The 25,361-nt window shown below is 42.8% G+C and overlaps 2 protein-coding genes across 3 annotated transcripts in view; one reads left to right on the top strand and one right to left on the bottom strand.

Moving 5' to 3' along the window:
- The window catches only part of CFAP91 (cilia and flagella associated protein 91), a 137,228-nt gene that overhangs the window by 99,356 nt on the left and 12,511 nt on the right, over positions 1-25,361 (bottom strand). The window lies entirely within an intron of this gene.
- On the top strand, positions 1,564-24,226 carry POPDC2 (popeye domain cAMP effector 2). Of its 2 annotated transcripts, XM_090276995.1 has the most exons (4): positions 1,565-2,506; positions 11,242-11,350; positions 18,210-18,618; positions 24,080-24,226. In XM_090276995.1, the coding sequence occupies exons 1-4, from the start codon at positions 2,016-2,018 to the stop codon at positions 24,163-24,165; spliced, it is 1,095 nt and encodes a 364-aa protein (XP_090133121.1). In that variant the 5' UTR covers positions 1,565-2,015; the 3' UTR covers positions 24,166-24,226. The 2 variants fall into 2 exon arrangements, with proteins under 2 accessions (XP_090133113.1, XP_090133121.1); XM_090276987.1 differs by lacking the exon at positions 24,080-24,226 and having other exon boundaries at positions 1,564-2,506; positions 18,210-18,776.

Genomic DNA, 25,361 nt, shown 5'->3' with positions numbered 1-25,361 from the left:
AATTCCAGTACCCACCTGGCACCACACATTTATTACGATATTATTAACTATATTCTCTATGCTGTACTTTATATCTTTGTGATTATTATGTACTACCAATTGGTACTTCTTAATCCCTTCACCTTTTTCATCCAGCCCCTCAACCCCATTCTATTTTGTTTGTTCATTAATTTTGTTCTTTAGATTCCACCTACTGTGTTTGGCTTTTTCTGTCTAACTTATTTCCCTTAGCATAATACCTCTAGGTCCATCCATACTGTCACAAATGGTAAGATTTCATTCCTTTTTTATGGTCCAGTAATATTCCATTGTACATATATACAACTTTTTTATTCACTCGTCTATTGATGGAATCTCCCTTGCTTTTGAGGTATCCTTTCCTGATAGAGTGAAAGAAAGCTCTTGGGAATCTTTGATTCTCTAAGTGCTTGGCTCATAGTAGGCACTCAATAAATAATTGTATGCTCTACTCCTCAGTATATTTGACAATCTCTAATTTCTCACTAACCGTGGCTAGGTTGTTAGCAGTATAATAAGAGTCCTTATGGATTGAGCACTTGGATAGTTCTGGAAGATACTGGGTATCCTACTTCCTGTACCTCAAGAGCAATAGGAGTAATGGCAGTAAGACTAACCAGAAGCAAGGAGAAAAATCAAGGAGTCATTTGGAAGCCAGAGGGACATTTCTTAGTTTAATGTTTGCATATTCCAGATTTATTTCTTGGTGACTCAAAATAGAACCCAGATTCATCCAGAAATTTCTTGGATGTCATCAGATTTCTTATAGGGGACTGTGGGGCTGGGAATCATGAATCCAGTCCTATATTTCCACTTACTAAGCAAACTGCTTGGGACACAACAGTAAGTCTGGTAGACTTGGGTTCAAATCCTGATTCTGCTACTTACATACTACCTGTGGGAACTTGTTATCCCTCTGAGCCTCAGTTATTTTCAGAGCTAAAAGGAGGATAAATATTTTTCAGGTTTTTGTGATGATGAAATATTATTTGTGTGAAGTATGTAATCTAAGTCTAGCACTTCATAGGTACTTAATAGGCGGTAGTATTATACTTGGCAAATTTTGAGGTGGGTCGGGTGATGGTCTGAGCAATGTATGAGCATTGCATTAACTATTACTAGATCCAGATAAACTCAGGGGGAGGTCAGCTTAGAACTCAATATGTCAAGTAAAAGCCTAATGTAATTTACAAGGTGACTTAATAAAGGTCTTCAAGGGGTTTCCAGTTCTCACTGTTAGGATTGTTTTTGGTTATAGCCCCATACTTTCCTACTTTGATGTGCCTGCCTACCTCAGGAGAGCCCCTGGCTCCCTGAGCTGTTGTGTGAATTCTGTGCTCACTTTTCCTTTGTCCCGCCCTGACTGCCTCTCTTGCCCTGAGGTCTTATCTTGTCCTCTGGGGAGGTATGTTAAGTGCTCTGCCAGCCTGCCTGTGTGCCTGGCCTGTTTTTTCTCACTGCCAGTACCTCTTGGATTCCAATTCCAAACATGGTATCCATCTGGGGTCATCCTTTCTTCCGGTGCCAGTAGAGACGCATTCCAAATGGAACACAAGTGTGCCTCCTGGGCTAGGCTCTCCTCATTCTCTTTGGGGAAAACAGAGAGCAGGATGTGGCCCCTGTACTATCCCTCACTGCTAAAGTTTTCAGGCCCATAGTCCTGTTCTTTCCTGAGGACAATTTAGGTTTTCTGCTAAGAGCCAAATGTGAAGACTGGCCTAAGAAATCTGGAGCCAAGAAAGCTTGCCAGAACTCTGTCGGGGGGGCCAGTGCCTTGCTAAGGGAGAGAGGATAAAAAGTTTTAAAATTCTCCATGGAGTGTATTATGTTCTGCCATTCATTCCCAAAGCTACCAGAAGCATTCCTCCTAGAAAAGGTGGAGTTGGTGGCAAGAAGCTGGAGTTGAGAAGACATCTAGGAGGACAGAATACTCCACCTTCTGAATTTCTTATGTGGGGATAGTCTTAGAGCCCGGCAAGTCTTCGAGACCCCCAAAGATGAGCGCCAACAGCAGCACGGTGGGCCAGCGCCTCTGGCAGGGGCCGGTGTGCATTGACTGGAAGCAGGATCTGGAAGGGGCTGTCTACCACCTGGCTAACTGTTTCTTGTTTCTGGGCTTCATGGGAGGGAGTGGAGTATATGGATGCTTCTATTTCTTTGGCTTCCTGAGCACTGGCTACATGTGCTGTATGCTGTGGGGCTGGTTCGATGCCTGTGGCCTGGACATTGTCATCTGGAACTTGCTGTTGGCAATGGCCTGCCTGCTCCAGCTGGCATACCTGGTCTACCGCCTGCGCAAGGACACCCTCCCTGAGGAGTTTGATCTCCTCTACAAGACACTCTGCCTGCCCCTGCAGGTGCCCCTGCAGGCATACAAGGTGATTGTTCGCTGCTGTGAGGAGCAGGTCTTGACTTTGGCCACTGAGGAGACCTATGCTGTGGAGGGTGAAACGCCCATCGACCGCCTGTCCCTGCTGCTCTCAGGCCGGTAAGCTACTCTGTCACTGCCCACGCCTCTCATTTCCCAGTAAGTCTCTTTCCATTTCATGTCCCCTTCCATTGAGGGAAGGATGTGGCAAATCACAAACCAAAACAAATTTTTCTAAGTTTGGGTTTGCTTCCTTTTTCTTTGCATTTTCCCAGGGGAAACTAGATCATGAGGCATCTTCTTGGTTGGCAGGAAGAATTGTGTGTGCACTTGGGGCTGGGAGGTGTCAGGTGAGTGCTTCTTGAGCCTCGGTCTGAAATGACTACACACATACACAGCAGTGTGTTATGTCTGAGCTGCAGCAATAGCTCTGTAAGATTTGGGAAACTAAACATTTCAATAAGATTAATTTGTTCCTCCCATGTCCATTCAACATTTGCCAAATGCCAACTATGTGCAGGGACCAGTGCCCAAACAGCAGGGGTTTCCTGTAACCCCTGTTCCATGGCAGAGCATCAAGGATGTTGGGGACATCCTGTACAGACTCTATGGTAAAGCCATTCTGTACCCACCCACGTAGGAGGGGGACTACCCCTTGTCTTCTTTTTCATTCCCAGTATTTCTATTGAGTTTCTTATAGACTAAGAAGTCAGATACTGTAAATTTGAGCATGAGCACTGAGGAGAGAGTAGTGATGCCCACATGTGTCTGATTGAAGATTTGGTGGAGATACCTGGCTGACTCCTTTATAAGAAGGCTGATGTCGGACATGAGAGAAATTGCCTTAGTTAGGGTTGGTGTAGACCCAATCAGCCTGCATGGAGTGCTGGCCATTGACCGGTTTATTCTAAACAAATTCCATGGGTTGTGTGCTGCACATTTGGTAGGCAATTGTGTATTCTTTGAAACATTGCCTTAGTGGGAATTGATGTGGGGCTAAGGAGCAAACCTGATGCACTGGGGCCGGCTTTGTGAAAAGCAAGCAACATATTTCAAAAGGCTTTGTCTTCAATTTCCTCCCCTGCTTTCTTGAGACCAAGAGAATGCGATAGAAAAGATAAGCTAGTAATCAGTCCTGACTGGCCTGGCTTAGTGGGGTTGGGTGTTGTCCTGCAAACAAAAGGTTGCCAGGGTTGCGGGCTAGGTCCCTGGTTGGGGGAGTGAAATCAATGTTTCTCTCACACATTGATGTTTCTCTCCCTCTCCTTCTCCCTCCCTCCCCCGCTCTCTAAAAATGACTAAGTAAAATATATTTTTTAAAAAGATAGTATTCAGAAGGCTCTATTCCAGGAAGGGAAGAGGAAATGAAACCAAATAAGATTGCTAACCACAATGGAAAATAAAGATTCTGACAATGATAGTACTGCAACTACTACTACTAGTAATAATATGCATTTATCTATTATTAATGTTTAGAATCCAAAGTGTTATGAATATATATATATATATTTTATATTGTTTGGACTCAGAGGTCCTGGGCTGAAAAAGCTATCAGGTTTTGTAGGGAGAAATTTTATTTTATTATGAGTAAATTGAAGTATAAACAAATACATGCATAAATACACTATAACTATTGCCAAAATGTTTGCCACCTGCAGTGCTGTGCTTAAAATAAAGACAATTTATGTGCTCATTCATGAGTTCCATGCTATTTGCTTGCTCCTCAAAGCTCCTCTCTGTTCAAAGGAGGGAATTGAGACTGGTGAGAGAAATGCCCACTCCACTTGTGTGTTGCTTATTTGCGGAAATGTGTTTGACTGTTGTACGGTTCATGGATTGACCATGACCTTATATAAAATCACTTCCCTGTAAAGGGGAGAGAGGAGCTTGCTCCCTCAGCGTGGCTTTTCCTATATTCTTGACATCAAAAACCCAAGTCGGAAATTAGACCATTTTGATTTTTATTTCTTGCTTCTCAAGGTTTGGGGTAAGAGCTTTGCTTTGTTATCTATTAGTGTCATCGTATTTCAATTGTGCTAAGTTGGAGCTAGGGGAAGAGGCTTCTCGTCTGTGTGCAGGCTCCAGTTTTAATAGAGAATCCTGTGCCTTTGGTTGGTTAGTGAGGTACCAAACAAACACCTCAAAGCAGCAAAAACTCTGTGCCAGGAAGTGGGGCTTCTCACCTGGAAACCATTGCTGAAACCTGACATCCTTTTGGTTTTATTTTAATAAAGGCACATCAGTCCCTTTCAAGATTCAGAAGTGACTTCCTGAAAGTTTATCACCCTGTTAAGCTGTGGGAGAGTTTCTCTCATATACCTATCATTCAAATCACAAGTTCCCACATGCACAGCCTCCTGAGCTGGCAACTGACATAGGAAGAAATTTCTTGTCCATCCAGGAGATCAAATGATAAAGGACATGTATACCAATTTAAATAGCTTCAGGGAGCCATGCAGTTCCATTAGATGTTACTTATCAGTCTAAAATGGCGCTCCTTGGTGGTTTGCATGAGTGGCTAGATTCCTTGCTTCAGGGCATGACAGGAGGATCTGACAAATGCTGCAGCAAACTTGTTCTCTTCTGTTGACTTTCTTCCTTTATTGGAAAAGCTTTTCCTTGTGGCACAAGTGAGTTCATTTGTTCAATCATTCCTTCTTCCCTCTCTCCTTTCCTTCCTCTTTTCCTCCCACCACCCTTTCAAAAATGTTTAAGTGTGCCAGGGACTAGGGATCCAGTGCTAAAATATAAAAAATATTATCCTTGATCACATGCAGTCAGAGCATGTAACCAGTGGATCGAACTTTTCTGGGGAAATCTGACAAGACTTCCTGGAAAAAGGAAGTAGGAGTAGGTGAGGATTAGGAAGAAGTCCATCTAGAATATGTGAAGACATATTCTATTCCACAATAGCACATATTGACTGGCAGCCAGTTATTTATGCGCCTGTGACTTCCACTAAATTGTGAAATCCTGAAAGGCAAGGATCATATCATACCTATCTTGGCATTTCCAAACTTCCAGGAACACAGAAAGTGCTTATGAGGTAGGAGAGCATGGCACTTCATTTTCTCTTGTATCCTTTCATTACTCAGGGAAGGCCTGCCTGGCAGGTATATCTAATTACCTGGTCTTGTAGGAATGAGTATTTTTCTCCCATTAGAGACTATGGGCTGACACCACATTCTTGGCTTGGTTTGAGACTTCCATTTCTTTCTGCCTTCCATCTTCAGGTTGTCAGATAATAGGCAATAGCTTATTACTTGATGATGGTCATTGGTAATTTGTATGTACACATATATAATTATTAATTCAGTAGGAGCCAGACTTGGAATACTAATACCCTATTGGCCAGAACTTAATTACATGGCCATACTTAGCTACAAGAGGGGTAGAGAGACAGAGCCTAGTTGGACAACCATGAGCTCAGCTAAAACTCTAGTACTATGGAGGAATGGATAAAGCAAATATTGGAAAACAGACTGCACACTGGATTTTAATCTCCATCTATCCCCACCCTAATCTGCTTCTCAATCTTATTCATCTTTCAAAACTCAGCTCAAATGTCGTCTTTAAGAACTCTACCACTTGAAGACAACTAATCTCCCTCCTCTATTCTCCTCTTCCACAATAGCACACATGACTTACAGCCAGTTATTTATGTGCCTGACTTCCACTGCCTTGCACAATTCTTAAAGGTAAGGATCAGATCATCCCTATCTCTGTGTTTCCAGACCTTCAGGAATATAGGAGATGCTATATGCATGTGTGTTTATCCAGTAAACTCCAGAAATGATGGAACAATACCTCCTTCCAAATTGACAAGCTGTACCTTAAAGATTTTTTGAAGGGTTTTTGTTTGCATCATATATCAGAAAAGAATGCATATACAAAGAATTGAGGCATGAGAAAGCATCGGTTCAACACTAATGGATCTACAAGAATTAGGATTTGGGGAAGGTGGAGGTTACCTAAACATTTTAAGTACTGGAAACTACAACCAAAATAAGCAGATAAAGACCCTGTTAACAATTACAACTCTTCAAAAGAAATCTCTCCACAATTTTTATTAAATTAGAGAGCCTCAGTTGGCTGCTCTAGGGTTCCTCATGCAAAAAAGAAGTAAGGGATTCCCTAGCTGGCCCCATGTTGTTAAGTGTTCTCTCCACCCCACCTCCTCGGCTTCTTAATAAAGCAAATCTATATCCTCATAACTCGAAAGAGGATGTGAATCATTTCATGACATCTGTCTCTTAGCATCACCCTTCCTATATACCAGGTCTTCAGCTGCATTTTAGAAATCCCATATCAGCACTAGCTGGTGTGGCTCAGTTACAGTAGTGTTGTCCCATAAACTAAAAGGTTTGGGGTTCAATTCCCAGTCAGGGCACATGCCTAGGTTGCGGTGCATATGAGAGGCAAGCAATTGCCGTTTCTCTCTCACATCAATGTTTCTCTCCCTCTCTCTCTTCCCTCCTTCCTCTTTCTCTAAGACCAATGAGCACATCCTCAGGTGAAGATTTAAAAAAGTTATTAGAAATACCATATCATACACTATTAAGCTGCACATCTATGCTAAGCATATAAAACAATGGCTGATGGGAAAATACTTTTAAATTATGTACTCAATCCATTTGGTGTATTTCAAAAAGTGCAATACTTTTTATTTATCAGTGAAAGATCAAATGGCTACCAAAAATCACCAGATGGCTACCAAATTTCCTTGAAAGTCACAGTCACATATATACTGCATCATGGAAAGGAGGAGGGGGCAAGACCCACTTTCATGAGTTTCATCAAATACTAGACCTTACTCAAGGGTGGAGAGAAAAGGTAACTTTCAAAAAGGAGTATGTTATTAAACGAAGCATTTACAATACGCTTTCCTAAGAGCACCAGGTGGGGAACGCATTTTCTAAATTAGATGTAGAAGGTGGAATGTGGAATCACTCCATCCTCCTCCCCTTAAGGGCTGTCCAGTGGTTAATGAAGTTTTTAAAAAATGACAAAATAAAAGCAATCCCCAACCCACAACCTCTCCCCTCAAAAAAGGGGAAAAAATTAGGTGTTCCAGATTACTCTCCAAGGCAGAACTCAGGAGCAGCTTTAACAACCCGAAATAGTCTCTTACAGGGCCATCACAGGCATGCCTTGCTTTTAAACAAAAAAAGAAAATCATTTTGAAACAACAGAGCAAAAACTACTAGTGATCTCTTCTCTGAGAATACACCATTACTTCAAATGAACTGGTATGGAGACAGGGAAAGGAGCCGTGGCCAGTGCTCGTTGTCTCGCGTGAGTGCATATGGTTAGGTGTAGGGCATGGGTCATTGTTGCAAAAATGAACTTTCATTTTTAATCTTTAGTTTGATTTAAACATTGCTTTTAGTATGATCCAACTCCAGTTGTGCAGAGAGGGTACTGGAGACATGTTCATTGCAGAAAACACCTTCTTCAGTTCTGAAGGCTCCAGAACAGCCAATATTGCTTCATCAAATATTGTACATTCCTTAGGCCTTTCTGTGTAAGTGCATAACACTCCGCATCCATGACAGCATTTGGGTCATGAGGCAGCTTTTTGGCAGTCTCTGGAGTGATAGGCTTCTGTTTGTTCTTGGCAAATAGTAAGTTTCTCAGCCATAGAAGGGTCACCTCTGAGATCAATTTGGATCCCAAGAGCAAGAAAGCAGTCTTTGGACAGTGGTTATATTTCATTGATTATTACAGTTGTCCCATTTTCCCCCTTTTACCCCCTCCACCCAATAGCCCCCACTCCCTTAGGCAATCCCCACACCATTGTTCATGCCCATAGGTCATGCATATGTTCTTTGGATACTCCACTTCCTATACTGTACTTTATATACCCAAGGCTATTCTATAACTACATATTTGTACTTCTTAGTCCTCTCACCCCTTCACTCTTTCCCCCACACCCCACTCCCATCTGGCATGCATTAAAACCCTCTCCATATCAATGATTCTGTCTCTATTACTGTTAGCTTAGTTTGTTTTTCAGATTCAATTATTGATAGATATGTATTTCTTGCCTTTTTATTGTTCATAGTTTTGATCTTTTTCTTCAATAAGTCCCTTTAATATTTCATATAATAATGGTTTGGTGATGATGAACTCCTTTAGCTTTACCTTGTCTGGGAAGCACTTTATCTGCCCTTCCATTCTAAATGATAGCTTTTCTGGATAGAGTAATCTTGGTTGTAGGTCCTTGCTTTTCATCACTTTGAATAGTTCTTGCCAGTCCCTTCTTCCCTGCAAAGTTTCTTTTGAGAAATCAGCTGATAGTCTTATCGGCACCCCTTTGGAGGTAACTAACATTTTTTCTCTTGCTGCTTTTAAGATTCTATCTTGGCCTTTAACCTTTGGCATTTTAATTATGATGTGACTTCGTGTGGTCCTTTTTGGGTATAGCTTATTTGGGACTCTCTGTGCTTCCTGGATTTGTATGTCTATTTCCCTCACCAAATTAGGGAAGTTTTCTTTCATTATTTTTTAAAATAGATTTCTAATTTCTTGCTCTTTCTCTTCTCCTTCTGGCACCCCTGTGATCTGGATGTTGGAATGTTTGAAGTTGTCCCATAGGCTGCTTACACTATCCTCATTTTTTTAATTCTTTTTTCTTCTTCTTGTCTGATTGGTTGGTCTTGCTTCCCTATGTTCCAAATCATTGATTTGATTCTTGGCTTTATCCACTCTACTGTTGTTTCCCTGTAAATTGTTCTTTATTTCAACTAATGTATCCTTCATTTATGACTGGATTTTTTTATGCTGTTGAGGTCCTCACTAAGAACTTTGAGCATCCTTATAACCAGTGTTTTGAACTCTGCATCTGATAGATTGCTTATTTCCATTTTGTTTAGTTCTTTTCCTAGAATTTTTGTCTGTTTTTTCATTTGGGCCATATTTCTTTGTCTCTTCATTTTGGCACCTTTCTGTGTTTGTTTCTATATTTTAGGTAGAGCTGCTATGACTCCGTGTCTTGGTAGTGTGAACTAATGTAGTAGGTGTCCTGTAGGGACCAGTGGCACAGCCTTCCCTATCACCCAAGCTGGGTACTCTTGGTGTGCCCTTCATATGGGCTGAGTATACGCTCCTCTTGTAGTTGAGCCTTTATTGCTATTGGCAGATCAATGGGAGGGATTTACCCAGGCCAGTCAGCTGCAAGGATTGGATATGACCACTTACTACTAAACTCCACCCTCCATGGAGGATCAGGGGCAGGGTGGTGGTGCTCTGATGTGGTCTGCAGCTTCCCACTGGGCATACAGGCTCTGGATTTCCCTGGTAGTACAGACCAAGATCTGCCCCTAACTGTGTTTTGCCTGGGCCTACTCTGCCTGGGCTATAAAGCCATCTGAGATGGCTGCTACTGGTGCTGGGCTTGGAGATTCCCAGGCAAAACCAAGCAGTGAATCTAGGCTGGCTGCTGCTAGTGTTATGCCTGGAGCCACTTAGCAAGAGGAACAGGGTCTGGGGTTCACTGAGGTCAGTTCTGTGCTTGTTTGAGAGGATTTAGGAATTTGTGAAGCCTAAGCCAAGATCATCCATTCATATGGAAAAATCTCTATCAACAGCTTGGGTGGGCCTGTAAGTTGAGTGGGATGGAGCCTCAGGGAATCTCCAGGGCAGTGCCAACAGTGTTAGCCAGGTTGATATATTTTTAGATATGGCATCCACCTGGCAGCTCTGGATTGGTGGGGGAAGGTTCAGAAAAGGGACAGTGGTCCTTTTCTCTGGGATAAAGTTGTCCTTCAGCTCTCGTGTTGCCAGAGCTGACCCCTCACTTCTTCCCTGTATACCACTGGTGCCTTTCAACCTGCTACCCCAGTGCTGAAGCTCAGAGGGAGTGTGTTTGAGTAGGTGGGTCCATTTGTGGGTTTTTTAAGTGGAACTGCTTGGGACCCCAGAAGTTTCTTCCACCAACTGAGTCCCTACTGGTTTCTGCAGACAGAAGTTATGGGGACTTATCTTCCTGTCACTGGAACCCTGGACTGGGGGGCCTGATGTGAGGCTGGGACTCCTTACTCCCGAGATATATCTCCCAAAGGTTTATCTACCACAGGTAGGTGTGGGACCAGCCCATTCATTGTCTCTACCCCTCCTACCAGTCTGGATGGATGTGGTTTTTTTAATTCCATGGTTGTCGGTATTCCATTCAACTTGATTTCTGATGGTTCTGAGTGATGGTTGTTCTATAATTTAGTTGTAATTTTGATGTGGTTGCGTGAGGAGATAAGCCATGTTTACCTATGCCACTATCTTGACCCGACCTCTTTCACATTTTCAAATGGTGCTGGAAAGACAACTGAAAAACAGACTAGAAACACATTGGTTTGTGGATAACTTGGGGGTCATAATCTGTCACAATCCTCTTGTCCTGCAGTATCAAAAAGTCCAAAAGTATATGACTTTCCACTAATCATAACTCTGACTGCATAGTTGTCAAAGTAGTTGGTACACATTAAGATAGAAATTTGTTGTGTAGGGTATCAGGAGACACATATTACCATGGCACCATCTCCCACAACAATACACTTAATTGTCTGCATTGCTGATACAGTGTTCTATCCACCTGAAATATTTAAGATCAGGTGATGACTCAACTTCTCCATAGAGATTTTTTTTATCAGCTCCCTTTGCCTGACAGAGACACCTCCTTTCTTAGTATATACTTTACAAGAGACGTGAAAGCTAAAACTTTGAGTTTTCTGGGGAAAAGAGGAAAACATTTATACTGCATCCTTATCATTTTTCATTTTTTAATATGTGATTTCGACTTTGAAGAAGATTTGGGTAGCCATTCACTTTTTCCTACATGGTCTCTTTTCTCCCTTTGCCAGGGTTCGTGTGAGCCAGGATGGGCAGTTTCTGCACTACGTCTTTCCTTACCAGTTCATGGACTCTCCTGAGTGGGAATCACTGCAGCCCTCTGAGGAGGGGGTGTTTCAGGTAATAGGGAGCCCTATAGCAGTACGGCTCATCCCCCTATAACCCAGAAATAGCTCCCTCCCCCATCTTTCCCCTCTGATATCTGTCCTTGGGACCACTGCCAATATGATGCTAGGGGTGAGAGTGCTCTTCTTCTGTGGAAAGAGTGCCTAGGCTCCAGGAAGAGGTGAGGTGGGGTAGGGATGTACTGACCCCTGATAGGTAGGCCATGTCACTCCTATGCCTAAAACTCTTCCAGAAGACTCCAGTGACCACAATATAAAAATCTACACTCCTGTCCGGACCAGTATGGCTCAATTGGTTGAGTGTCAGCCTGCAAAGTGAAAGGTCAGGACTTAATTCCTGGTCAGCGCACATGCCTGGGTTGTGGGCTTGGTCCTGGGTTGGGCGCATGAGAGAGGCATCTGATCGATGTTTCTCACATCAATGTTTCTCTCTCTTTCTCCCTCCCTTTCCTCTCTCTAAAAATAAATAAATAAAAATGAAAACACACAGACACACACTTCTTAGAGAGTAACTTAAGACCTTTAGGGGTATCTAGCTATATCTCCAACCGCTCCCCTCACACTTTGTGCTTATTCCAGCCATACTGAACTAATAGTACTGCTCTAAACACAACACATTGTTTTGCCATGACTGTGCCTTGGCCCCTACTATCCCTTTCACCTGCAACTCATTTCCCCAACAGAGATGAGGCTATGGCATTTCACTTCCTCTGAAGCCTGCTGAGATTGACTTCATTATCTTCCATTCCCACAGCCTATTTTTTCTGCCTGTGTGCCTTTCTTTGCCTTTTATTTATGCTGACTGGTGCACATATTGCCTAATGTTCTAAGGGTCTGGTTTCCTTTCTGTCTTTTGCACAGTGAACTCTTTGAGGTAGAAATCTGTGCTTATCCTTCTATCTTCAGGTTCTAAAGGAGAGTACCTTGAACACAGTAGATGTTCAATAAAGGTTGATTTGGCAGTGGGCAGGTGTCTCAGAGGACTTCATGGGGCATTCACATATACACCAAGGTGGGGGGACCTGGCTGCTTGTCCCCTCAAATCCTCAGACTTCAGTTACTTTCTTTGTAGTTCTCACTTAATGAGTGGCTAGTATCTGGCATGCAGTACATATTATATTGCCTTATTGATTTGATTCTCACAGCAATCCTCTGGGTTAGATATTATTATTACCCACGTTTTACAGATGAGAAAATTGAGGTTCAAAATATCAAGTAATTTGCCCTAGGTCATCTAGAAAAGTGGCAAAACCAAGCTGCCTGGTTCTACTATTTCTGATCTTTTTCAAAATGGGAAAGTCACAAAGAGACTCAAGTTTACACACACACACACACACACACACACACACACACACACATTCGTGCACTGTTACAGGAACTCCCCTTACCAGACAGTTTGCCAGTGCTAGGTTCCATGTGTCTCCTACCACTTCTATCCAGAGTCTCTCAGGCTAGCATATGAGCCAACCCCAGAAGACATATGCCACACACTACACACTACACACACGCCCTTTCCAACCCACCCTGCAGTCTCCTTTGAAAACGCCCCAGGGCCATAAGAACCTCCAGGAGGGCTGAGTCAGGCCCTGAGCCAGCAGGAGCAAGCTCTGTTTGTGACAGTGACACTGAAGAACAGGTGGTGGGTAGGCTGAGTGTCCTCCCCTAAGTTATGCCTGAAAGGAAGGGCTATAACCCCAGATGACCCCTCAGCCCGGAATGCAGTTATCATCATATTCCTCCTGTTTATATTTTTAGCATGCACCTCATTTGGGAGCAATGAGGTCCACACATTTGCTGTGTAAAGTCCCATTTCCTCTTTGCCAATGTCAAGTGTTGTCCTGACTTACAGTTCATCTTGTCCTTGCCTTTTTCAATTATTGTCTTTGTTGACTGAGGTGATCCACAGTGACTGCCTGAATCATAATTTTTACTGTGTTTACCACAAATTAATCAGCATTTCTTCACACTTCTCAATTTTACTGGACCCAAGCTCTCTTTACCTGTATTATCTCATTTAATTCATTCAACCAAACTCTGAGGTGAGAATTTTCAAAAAATCTTGTCAAACTTATAGGCATAAGTTGATAAACAGGTTTCCTGAAGACCTTAGGGAAAGGATTTTATATGGGACATGAGAAAGTGACATTAGGGTGCTTAACAACATACAAGATGGGTAGTTGTCAGGGTCCCCTGGGAAAGTATCGAGGCTTGGAGCCCCGCACAGGCCAGGTGCAGGAAATGAAGCCTGTAAGATCTGACCATAAAACCGGGAAAGCTGGGTGCATACGTGCCTTGATGCTATAGCCAGTGGGCCCCAGTGGGAATCAGGCCATGAGAAAATGCTTTGTCTTTTGAAGCTTGCCCTGTTCTCTTACCTCGCTTGATTGCTTTATTGTACCAGCAGCAGAGGTTTTAACTTTTAACTCAAAATGAACTCACCCTCCCTATTTTACAGCCGTCTGAAGTCTTTGTGTCCAACACACCCTGACCTGAGGGAGATCTCAATGTTCCTTCAACTGTTACCCCTGAACAATATCTGTTTTCTATAATCAGCACTGTTTAACATTGGTTAATGAACTTTTACATGCATGCTATATGCCCTTAAGCTAACTGCACTCGATAAAAGACCTTGGAGGAAGGCAATTGCATCATCTGTCTCTCAGACATTTGCCATCCTTTCCCTTCCTGGGAAGTCTTCATTTCATCCACGACACCAGGGATCTCCGTGGGTCGGGGTTCCCCAACAGGTAGTCTTCACCTGGTTCTTTCATTCACTTCAGTAACATCTGTACTTATCATATATTAGGCACTGTTAAAGGTGTTAGGTAGCCAAAGTGGCTAAGCAAGGACTCGGAGCCACGAAAGTCCAATTAAGGGCTTTTATTAGAAGGGAGACACTGCAATCAGGTGGGCTGAATCCAAACAGACTGTAGCGCCAAGGGAAGGGGTGGGAGGGTTTTTAGGGGTATAAAGTAGACCCCAAGGGGATGTGGATCACCCTGTTGGTTGGTTCCAGATGTCCAGGGTGTAGGTGGTTGCGAAGCAACAATGTCCTCTTGAAACCAGAAAAGCCAGTATCTGTGCAGCCTGTCATCTGCCAGACCCAATAAGCAGAGACAGGGATTGAATCTTTATGGGCGCTTTATTCAAATGAGCGGCAATCTGAGAAAACAGTGAGTTTGTACCCTAATAGACCGTCTTTAATTCCATTAAAAATGGGCCCTTTTTAATAAGAGAAGAGTAGGTAAGGCGTTTGGAGTTCAGGGAAAAGGTTAATCGGATAAAAGCTGCAGCATTGTTTTATCTGTGCCCTGGGCGGTGGTCCCTGTGTCTGAGCTGTGGTCTTTGTGTCCTGGGCCCTGGTCTTTGTGTCCTGGGCAGTGGTCACCCTGGAGTACAATGGCTCAGAGACCATCTTGATTGCTTGCAGTCCTCCTGAGACACAAAGGTGAACCTGTGTATGGTCACCTGGGGTCAAGGTGGGTCATAGCTCCAGTCCCTGACACAGTAGCTTTTTACATACGTTGATTACTAGGCATATTAGCTGTTACCTGAAACCAAAATTTTCCACCATTTGAGTCCCCCATCACTCTGATTAGGGATGGCTGCCAGGAGATCTATGGTCTTTGTTTCTGGGAAATGCTCAAGGGAGAAGGGAAGGGGCAATGGGGGAGTAACCAGTCCTCAGCGGGATGCTGGTGACTATGCCTCAGTTGCCTCTGATAATAGGAAACCTGCGCGACTGGTGACGCAAATCCTCTTTGTTTCAGCATAGGCGGTGACTCACTTCCTCCAAGTCCCAGTACATTCTAACAAAAGGTGCTTAGGGTATATCAGTGAACAGAACAGATGATAGTCTCCTGACCTCGTGCAATTTATATTTTAGTAGGAGAAAAAAAAATAAGCCATTGACATAATGAATAAGTAAATTATGTAATATTTTAAAATTATAACTAACTTCTATTTTTAAAAATAGAATAGTATAAAGGAGACATAGTTGCAGTTTTAAATAGGGTCATGAAAATCTTTGTTGAGCAGGTGATATCCAAGCAAAGACATGAAAAAAGGGACAGTGTGAATTCTGTAAATATTTGGAGAAAGCATATCCGGGAGAGGGAAGAGCCAGTGCAAAGGCCCAGTGGTAGGAGGGGCTAGCATGTTTGAGGTACAGAAAGGAGGCCAGTGCTGCTGGGACAGAGAGAGGGAGCGGAAAAGATAGCAAAAGAGGAAGTCAGAGAGGTGAGGAGGAGCCCCATCATGTAGGACCAGAGCATATATTTTTCTAGGTAGATCCAAAAGGATTTCCTAACACCTTGGATGTACTATGTAAGAGAAAGAGGAGCACAGAAGACTGTAAGGCTTTTGGCCTGAGAAACTAGACCGTGGAAACTGTAATCAACTGAGATAAGGGAAGCTGAAGGAGAAAGAGAGGAAGTTCAGTTTGGGATGTATTAGATTTGTGTCATCTATGGCCACTTAAATAGAGATGATGCACAGGCAGTTGCATATTAGAATCTGGAATTAAAGAATGAGGCCTGAGGTTGAGACATCAATTTGATAGTTGGCATACAAATGGTATTTTAAACTGTTGATTGGATGAGATCACCAAGTGAGTGAGTTCAGACAGAGGAGGGGTTCAAGAACCAAGGCCTGGGATAGTCTAGTGTTTAGAAGTCAGAGAGAGAAAAAAGAAAACAGCAAAGGAAGCTGAAAGAAGCAATCAGAAGATCATACCAGGAGAGTATGGCGTACTGGCAACCGAGTAAAGAAACTGTATCAATGAGGAGGGAGCGATCAACAGGGCTGAACAGCATGAAAACTGACTGCTGCAACTTAGGGGGTCACTGGTGACCTTTCCAGAAGCAGTGATGTGGACTGCTAGCAGCCACTCCTTTCTGGTTTAACAGAGGATAAGAGGAGAAGAGCTGGAGGCAGCAAGTATAGACAACATTTTCTATGGAGTTTTGCTGAAAAGGAGAATTAATTAATGAAGTGATAGCTCACCAAAGAAGTGAGGTGAAGAAAAAGGATTTTCATTTTTTAAATTTTGCTTTAGTTTAAGATGGAGGAAGTAACAGCATGTTCATAAGTATGCCCATGGTCCTTGTGTTCAGCTCTGAGGACTTTGGTTACATCCAGAGCAGCTCTTACACACACACACTTCATCTTCAGTACTCTGAGTTCTTGTTTGTGAATTGTTAGTAAGCACCTCTGAAGTACAGGCTATGGTGGTGAGTAACCACTACTTGCTAAATGGTTAGTAACGAATGGATCATAAGTACTTATTAAGTTCAGAATTCACTCTCATGAAGCAGCATGCTCAGAGAGAGTAATTTGTCTGATGTCACAGAGCTGGTAAAGGGGTAAAGCTGGAACTTTACACCAGCTTCTCACCTTGATGAGGTGACTTAAGGCCTTATCTTCAGTGGTTATGATTAGGAGGAAATGAGTAAAGAAAAGGGGGAAATGAGTAAAGAAGAGGGCTACTTCAGGGGGGAAGGGAGAGGAGTGGAGGATAATGGGAGATCTGGTAGACAAGGCAAGAACTATAAGGATTGTATAAAATTTCTAAGAAAGAATGTAAGTCAGCCTTACTTTTAATTAGATAACCCACATACAGAACTTAACAAATGCCTGGCAATCGAGTCACCTCTTCTTAAATATTAGCTGCTATCATCATCATTATTTCCACTGTCTCCATTCACAAATTTTCATCATGAACTCTGCCATCCTTCTCACTGTTAAAAGTATTTTGGCCACTCAGATTATTAAAATTGTGTGATTCTACACTCTTTGTTGTTCACTATCCTAAGCATGCTTTCATTTTAACCATAGCTTTACCACTCATTGTTTTAACAAGGGTTTATCAAGCACCTTCGTCATGCCGGGCACACATTATTTACCCTGCAAGTGTCATTTAGCTTTGCATCATGAGCACATAACGACTGCTCAGAAATTCCCAGATGACTAAATCAATGGAGAGTGGGGTACCCTTTGGCTTTGTGCTCTGAAGATTTCCTCTTCCAGTGGGCCATTTTTCTGACCTTAGTCATCAGATCTGTCTGGTTACTTGTAATGGCCAAGTCAAGAGCAATTTCATGGACCTGAATCCTAGGCAAAGCTCTGTCCACTTGCTACAGCTTGGCATATCTAATACCCAGGGAAGCTCTTCTCTAACTAAAATGTTGTCCAACTCCTTTTGCATCCCTACTCCAATATATTCTTCTTCTTTATTCTTTTTTTTTTTAATTATTTATTTTTAGAGAGAGGGGTAGGAAGGGAAAAGGAGAGGGAGAGAAACATCAGTGTCTGGCTGCCTCTCACACACCCCCAAATGGGGACCTGGCCTTAACTGGGAATTGAACAAGCAACCCTTTGGTTCGCAGGTCAGCACTCAATCCAATGAACCATACCCATCAGGGCCTTCTTCTTTATTCTTAAAACAAGTTGTCATCACCATTCTGACCTTTCTTCAGAGGATTAGGAGGCTTCTTCTTTCTCTTAAAATCCCAACAGACTCAGACCTTTCTGCAGCCATTAGTGATATCAGCCATTGAGACCATAGATTATGAGAGCTGAGAAGATTGGATGTAGAAACTGAGGCGCCAGGAAGTGAGGCCCCAGTCAGTGACTGGCTGATCCCAGGGCTCCTGACAAGAATATGTGCCGCTCACCCCCAATAAGTGCACACATGTAAAAGTCATTTGCTGGACCTCCTCCCATCAAGGGCTTGGTGGGAGGGGTCTTCCCACAGCTTCTTCAGTGAAAGTACAAGTAACTGCATGCTTATCTCTGCTAAACATGGACACATATTCTAGTTTAAACCTTCACTCTCTGCTCCTGACCCCTCTCAGGTCACTCTGACTGCTGAGACCCCATGCAGCTACATTTCCTGGCCTCGGAAAAGTCTCCACCTTCTTCTGGCCAAAGAGCGATATATCTCTCGCCTCTTCTCAACACTGCTTGGCTATGACATCTCAGAGAAGCTCTACGCACTCAATGAGAAGCTCTTTGCTAAGTTTGGGCTGTGCTTCGACATCCGTCTTCCCAGCCTCTACCATGTCTTGGGTTCTGCAGCTTCAGATGCAGGGCCGGAGTCCCAGAAAGAGAATGAGGAAGTCCACGAGCCAGCCGCGTCCCCTCCTCAGGCCACGCCCACATCTATCCAGCAAATGCCCCCTTGCTTTCCCCTTCCAGCTGTCACCAACCCTCCTGCACAGCCTTCCCGAGCCAGGATGTCCCGGCCCGACAGCGGCGTCCTGGGTGAGGACTCCACCAGTCTGGTGCTGGAGGATTTTGAGGAGATGTCAGGATCAGAGTCGGTCATGGATTATAGGAGTGATGGGGAGTACATGAGGTGAGGAGAGAACTAACATGGGCACAGCCACCGGCTCAGGATCCTGCGTAAGTACTCAGAAGGCAGCGGCCACACCCTCTTGCCTGCAAGTGGCCTTAATTCAGCTTGTAAGGGCAAAAAAGCATTCAATGAAGTCTGTCCTCTCAGAGGACTCCCAGAAAGTGGCATTAACCCAACCTTGCTGATAGTCACTCACTGCAGGTGCATGCAAGGCACAAGGGGATTCTTTAACTCGTTCTTTATTTAATGTGATTGCATTTTGGAAAGCGGGCTGGTTGACATTCTGAGCAAGCAAGGAAGTTGCTAAATGTTTTGCAAGACTGCTAATAGCTAAAGGGGATTTTATTTGTGGCATGCATTGTGTGTGTGTGTGTGTGTGTGTGGCATGCAGTTTAAAGGGGTGGGGGAAGCTGGCATGGTTCTAATTCTTATTGGTCCTTCCTGGCATAGAATTAGCTCTGGGATGCAGTCATTATTTAGTCTGGATTGGGCACTTATCTGTTAAAATTGCATATCCCAAAGAGGCCTCTGATATAGGCTAATAACCCTGGAAGGAAGATGTCCCCCCCAACCTTGCTCTCCTCTCTCCCACTGGAAAGTGTGATGATCAGTCAGGCAGAGGACCAGATGCTGCTCTGACTGAATGTGACTATGATCAGATGTGTATACAGTGCCTGGTTTCCCCCACAAACCACCCCGGTGCGAGGCGGGGTGGGCACGAATCTGGGAAGACTAGTGGTATGTGCAGGATTTCCCTCGTCAGTCTGAGAAGCATATGAGAAAGGCTGTACTAAGTAATTCTAGGAAACTGCTTTCACGTCCCCTTTGCTGCTCCCACAATGCCATGACATTTTCCTTGGGGACTCCACATACCCGCAGTGGAGGCATGGCTTTTCCTAAGAAAATACCACAGTTTTTTATTTGGAAGGTATTTCCAAGTAAAGGAGGCAGGTCCCAAGGAACCCATCGTTTTTTGGGAAGCACTGAGAAATTTCCTGAGGAACTAGCCCAGTGAGGAAGGCTTCCAGGGTACCTGAGCTGAATGAGTGACTGTTCATATATTTTGAAAAACAAGTTATATAACTGATGAAAGAGGCAAAAGAAGTGAATGTTAAGAGGTTAGATATTTGGTTTTATAGATTTGGAATGTGTCATCTCCTGTGGTACCAGTGTCCCTAGAGCCATAATTGTGCTAATTCGGGGATAATTCCAACGATCTATCTAGCACCCAAGATCACTTTGCTGATTTCCTCCATTTGCACTGTCCACTCTCATTGCTCCTTTCCCACTGTGCTGGTATTTATCTTCCTACTTAGCTATCCCCGTCCAGGTATAGGATCATGTCCTGTGGGTCCCTCTCTTTCTCCAACTCACCTACCCACCTGTACATGCTCTTAACTTGGCACCTCTCTGTGTTCTCATGTTCTTCTCCATTTCATTCTCTTTTCCTGGTTCTGCCCATTGTTTTATTTCCTCCTTCTTTCTGACTTCTGCTCAGTCCTCATTTGCCACAATTTACTGCTCTTAATTTAGAAGAGAAACACCCTTTCCTTCTTCTCAGTTAATTTCCCCTCTTCATATTTGTCCTCTCCATCCTTTCCACCTTATTGTTCATGTATTTATCTTTCCATTATCTTCTTTTCTTTTCCCCCCACTTTCCTGACTTGCTCTACCTATTTTTTCTCCTAAATTACCCTGTACCCCCAACTTAGTTTTTTATCCTGACTCTTCCAAGATCAGTACTTTTTTCTCTGTCTATAAAGAAAACAACTCAAGTGAACATGCAAAACTTTCTAACTTTAGGTGGCTGCACATTTCATGAATGAGTTTTCCAGACACTCAAAGGCAGGCAGCATGGTAAACAGAAAGAGACCTGGACTGGGAGACCAAAGACCAGACCTCTGTGCCTGGCTCTGCTACTTTTTGCAAACCACATAACCTCACTGAATCTTACTTTCTTCACTTGACTGGTTGGCCTCCAAAGACCCTCTTGGGCTTGTGAAAGAAAGCAAAGGATAAGTTGTTCAAAGGAGGAAATGGGAAGTTGTCAGTCAGCCATATAGTGGACACAAGCCCTGGGACATAGGAGTGTCTTTCAGCAAGAACTCTGCTATACTACAATTTCTCTTGTGAGTTAAATCTGTCTTCCTCCTTGCGGGGTGGCAGGTCCTGCTTGACTCAGAGTTCCCTCCATTCTTTACTTGTGAAGAGTCTATATCACCTACCATGTGATGACAGTGCAGGTATTGTATGTCAGAGGCGGCCACAGCTCAGTCTCCAAGGTTCTTCACCTTTAATACTTGCATATGAGATGCCTCTTTCCAAATTTAGCCATTTCTGAAGCTTAATATGAGAAAAACTGCCAATATAACTTACTCTGAAGTACTGTATTTGCAATATAAAGAGAGTGGGCTTTTTTAAATGTTAGATTAAGCAATAGACAGAAAGGAAAAATATTGTTTCCTTCCAAGCTACAGAGTTTTCAGAACAACTTCCAAACATAATCAAATTGGCCAAATTCCAGACACCTTTCAGTTTAGCCTGTGATAATGGGACAGTTTAAACCAGAGATCCCTTTCTGGACTCGTGTTGTTGGATGTTTGGTTTGACTTATTTGCCATTACACTCCTTCTGGGGTTATTGCTGTAATGAATAAGCACAGTCCTTGTGATTAGTACCAATTTACTATTGTTTCCTTTATGAAGCAGGGCACAACTCGCCAGCTAGTCCCTGGCTCTTCATTATCATAACTGTAAGCTCATGGCTCTTCACCCTGGCACAGCACTTCTGTAAGAGACAGGAAGCTTCTTGAATTCTACATGGTTGAGAAAGACAGCTTCGTCACACTGACACCGGTGCTTGTCCCTCACACCAATCCAATTTAACACCAACTAAAAATAGTCAGTGCTTCTACTGGAGCTGTTTTTTGAAGAGAGTACATTTTTAGTCTTGAGCTTCCCAGAATTGAACCACAGATGGGTGCTACTTCTTTAGCAGGCAAAGCAGTGCTGCTGGATCATGTATTCATGCGGGGTCTTACAGCTAGACCCCACATTAACTCTGCCTTTGTTAGAATTTTGCCATTTAATTCGGTGGACACGCTCCGCAATGTTCCATTTGGTGTCTTACTTATAGGAGATGCTCAATGAATACATCTGTGAGGTGGTAAGTTAAATCAAATAATGAGACCATTATCACGAATTAATTGAAAGCTGTCTGAAATTTGGGCAATCTTTTTTAAAAAATATTTTTATTATTTTATCTTGTTTTATTTATTTGTTTTTAGAGAGAGGGGAAAGGAGAAAGAGAGGGAGAGAGACATCAATGTGTGGTTGCCTCTCACGTGCCCCCAAACTGGGGACTTGGCATGCAACCTAGACATGTACCCTGACTGGGAATCGAACCAGTGACAGTTGGTTCGCAGGCCGACACTCAATCCACTGAGGCACAGCAGCCAGGGCTGGGAAATCTTGATTATGTGTTCAAGTTATTCTGAAAACTCTGGTTGGAAAGTAAAAACTATATATCGTTTTCTTTCTCTCTATTATTTAAATAAACAATCTCTATTATTTAAATAAACAAACAAATGAGAAAGATTACAATATAGAGACTGATTGTGGTCAGGGAAAGAAACCAGAACAAAGACAGTGTTCAAGGGCCAGAGAAGTAATTCAACAAACATTTACAGAGTATCCAGTATACAAGGATGGGCAAAAGTAGGGTTGCAGCTGTGACCACACAAAGCACAGAGTTAATAAAACTATTGTAATAATTATAACCTGCATGTCTTTTTCCATATGAACAACTGTAAACCTACTTTTGCCCACTCCTGTACATTCAGGCACTGTGCCAGGTAATTACATCCTGAGTAATCATGAATAACAATTGAAAGAACTGAAGATGTTTAGCTTGCAAGAAATGGGCATGAGTAAATATCTTCATATAAGAGGGGAGTTAGAATTTGCCTTAATTTGGTGTCATTCTTGAGGATAAAAATGCATTAAAGGCTGAAAGCTATAAGAAGAAATGTTTCAGCTCATTATTAATAATGGATTGCCTCATGGAGAAGTGAGTTACTCATCACTGAAAAAGTTTGAGTAGACAACGAAGAAATCATCTCAGAGATTTTTTAATGTGATTCAGGCTCTGAGAGAAAGGTGCCTTAGGATATTGCTTTTAAGGCTCCTCACTCTGTGATGCTGTCATTTTGTGATTCTGAGATCTGACTCAAGTCCTGCCACTCAACCCTCATCAAGAGCAGTTCCCATCTGCAGAACAGGGTCAACTGTCTAATAGATAATTAATGCCTACTAATAGGTAGACAGGTAGCCTGTGTCTACCTTACCAGGTTGCTATGTGCGGAGTAATTGAATAAAATAAATAAAGGCAGTTTGTAAGTTATAAAGCATTAGTTTAATGTGTAAGGTATTTATACATTTGTAGAATTCTTTGGCAATCTCAATCTCTCTCTCTTTCTCTCAGAATTGCCTGATTTCCCTGTTTTATTCCCCCGACTCTGGCTTTTCAGGGAAGGCAGCAATTGGCAGAATCCCCTAACAAAAGGAGGAACAGCAAAAAAGGTGGAGGCCCAAAGGAAACCCACATTAGCTCCTCAGCCCCTAAATTACTAAGTGATGGCTGGGACATCATCTGTTTTCCTTTATTTGCTCAGGAGGAGGCAGATCACCACCACACTATATTTAGCCCCTTTCCCTCCAAAATGGCTGAAAGGTACTTTGATAGCTGTCAAGTGTTTTAAAAACAGCCCTTTTCTCATGGAACCTGTAGACTCTTGGGCAAAAAACTTGCCCTTGAAGGTGACATGACAGGTGATACCCAGGGGTCTCAGGTTCGGGGTCTCTAGGTGGTAGCCCTGGTCTACCTGCCAAGGCTCCACGTTCGGTCAGGTAGGTCAGAGGCAGTGGTTCCCTCCCAGCTTGCTCATTCCCAGGTTCTTCTCATACTTAGGTCTCACAGGCCTCATTGACTACCCCTCTCTCCTCAAAAATAAAAGACAAAGCTCTTATAAAACTCACAACTTTTCTCTATGGAGTTTTTAAAAACTTTCTCAATAATGTGAGGAAGCAGAGTTTTATAGCTTCTTCATAGGAGGCAACAGAAGTTGATCTCTTGGTCTCTTATAAATTGAGAGATTTGAACTACATAACTTCAAAGCTGACTCATTCTGATACTGTAGAATGAAATGACTCACAGATACAACTGCCCCTATCATTGCAGGGGTTGGGCAAAGTTAAAACATTGGAAATCTGTAGAGGTAAAAACAAAACAACGTAAAAGAACCCTATGAAGTTAGGCAAGCTATGGGGAGCCATAGTGCTGAAATCCTCTCTCTTTTTCTTTCCACAGCTTCTAGAATTCCTATCCAGAGCTATTTTCAAGTTATGTCCACGGGACAGGCCCCCTTGGCTCCAATCCACACTCCTGAACTTTAAGGATCCACGAACCATCTTTTCCTCTGGCCACATTCAGCTTCACAGTAAAGTCCTTGTATGCACTGGAAGGCTCCTGGGCAGGTCAGACACAGAAGGTGCCAGCACTGCAGCTACACCCAGGGCCTTGAGTGACAGAAACTTACCTCCATCAGCTTTCCTTCCAGGTGAAGGCACCTAAGAGGACAAAAAGCACAGGTTCCATCCTTTACTACTTGGCCAAGTTACATAGCTTCTCTGGGCCTCTTCTGCAAAATGGGGATTATGAAACCCAGCTCACAGGGTTGTTGTGGGGATTACATGAGTTAATTTAGGTAAAACACCTAGGATATGGCATGGCACCTAGTAAGCACTCAATAAATCACTCAGTTCCTTTCCCTGTGTTGTTTCTTTTAACTTTCTGGAAATAGAAATTTTAAAACCTAGTTTTTCCTTTAGCTTTTAAGTTCTATTTACGAATCTCTTGTTCTATATATTTATGACCCTAATATTAAACATTAGCTTTTTAAAAGGGTTTTTCACAAATTAAGTTTTCTTAAACATTTTAAAGTAGATTTATAAATTTAACATATTCTATTTCTCCCCTAAATACTTCAACCTATATTCCAGTTACCTTTTGCTGTGTACATTCAATCCTAAAATAGTGACTTAAAATAGCCACGATAATTTATTTCACTCATGAATGTGGGGCTGGTCTGGGCTCAGCTGAGCTGTTCCCAGTCAAGGTTTCTCATGCTGTTGCATTCAGATAGTGTCTAGGTTTAAAATCATTTCAAAGGCTTCTTCACTGATGTGTTTGGGGTTTAGTCTGGGAAGACTGAGCCAGCGGGAACAGCTGGGGATCCCTGAGTACCTCTCACTCTCTCAATAGTTTGTTCACATTTGTTGCTGTGTAGTACTGTGTTGTATGAATATACCTCAATTTATTTATCCATTCTACTACTGGTGAGCTTTGGGTAGTTTCTAGCTTGGCGCAATTAGTTTATAACAACAATAGCCCTATTATAAACATACTTGAATATATCTTTTAGTGCATATATGTATACAATTCTTAGATATAGACCTAAGACTAGAATTACTAAAGCATATGTTCAAATATAGTAAATATTGTCAAACAGTTTTCCTAAGTGATTATATCAATTAATATTCCCACCAGCAGTGTATAAGAGTTCTAGTTGTTTCCTATGCTCCCCCACAGC

The sequence above is a fragment of the Furipterus horrens genome, unplaced genomic scaffold (genome assembly GCF_987537825.1).
Source record: "Furipterus horrens unplaced genomic scaffold, mFurHor1.1.pri manual_scaffold_1, whole genome shotgun sequence".
Lineage (NCBI taxonomy): Eukaryota > Metazoa > Chordata > Mammalia > Chiroptera > Furipteridae > Furipterus > Furipterus horrens.
This window is presented reverse-complemented; position numbering and strand designations above follow the sequence as displayed.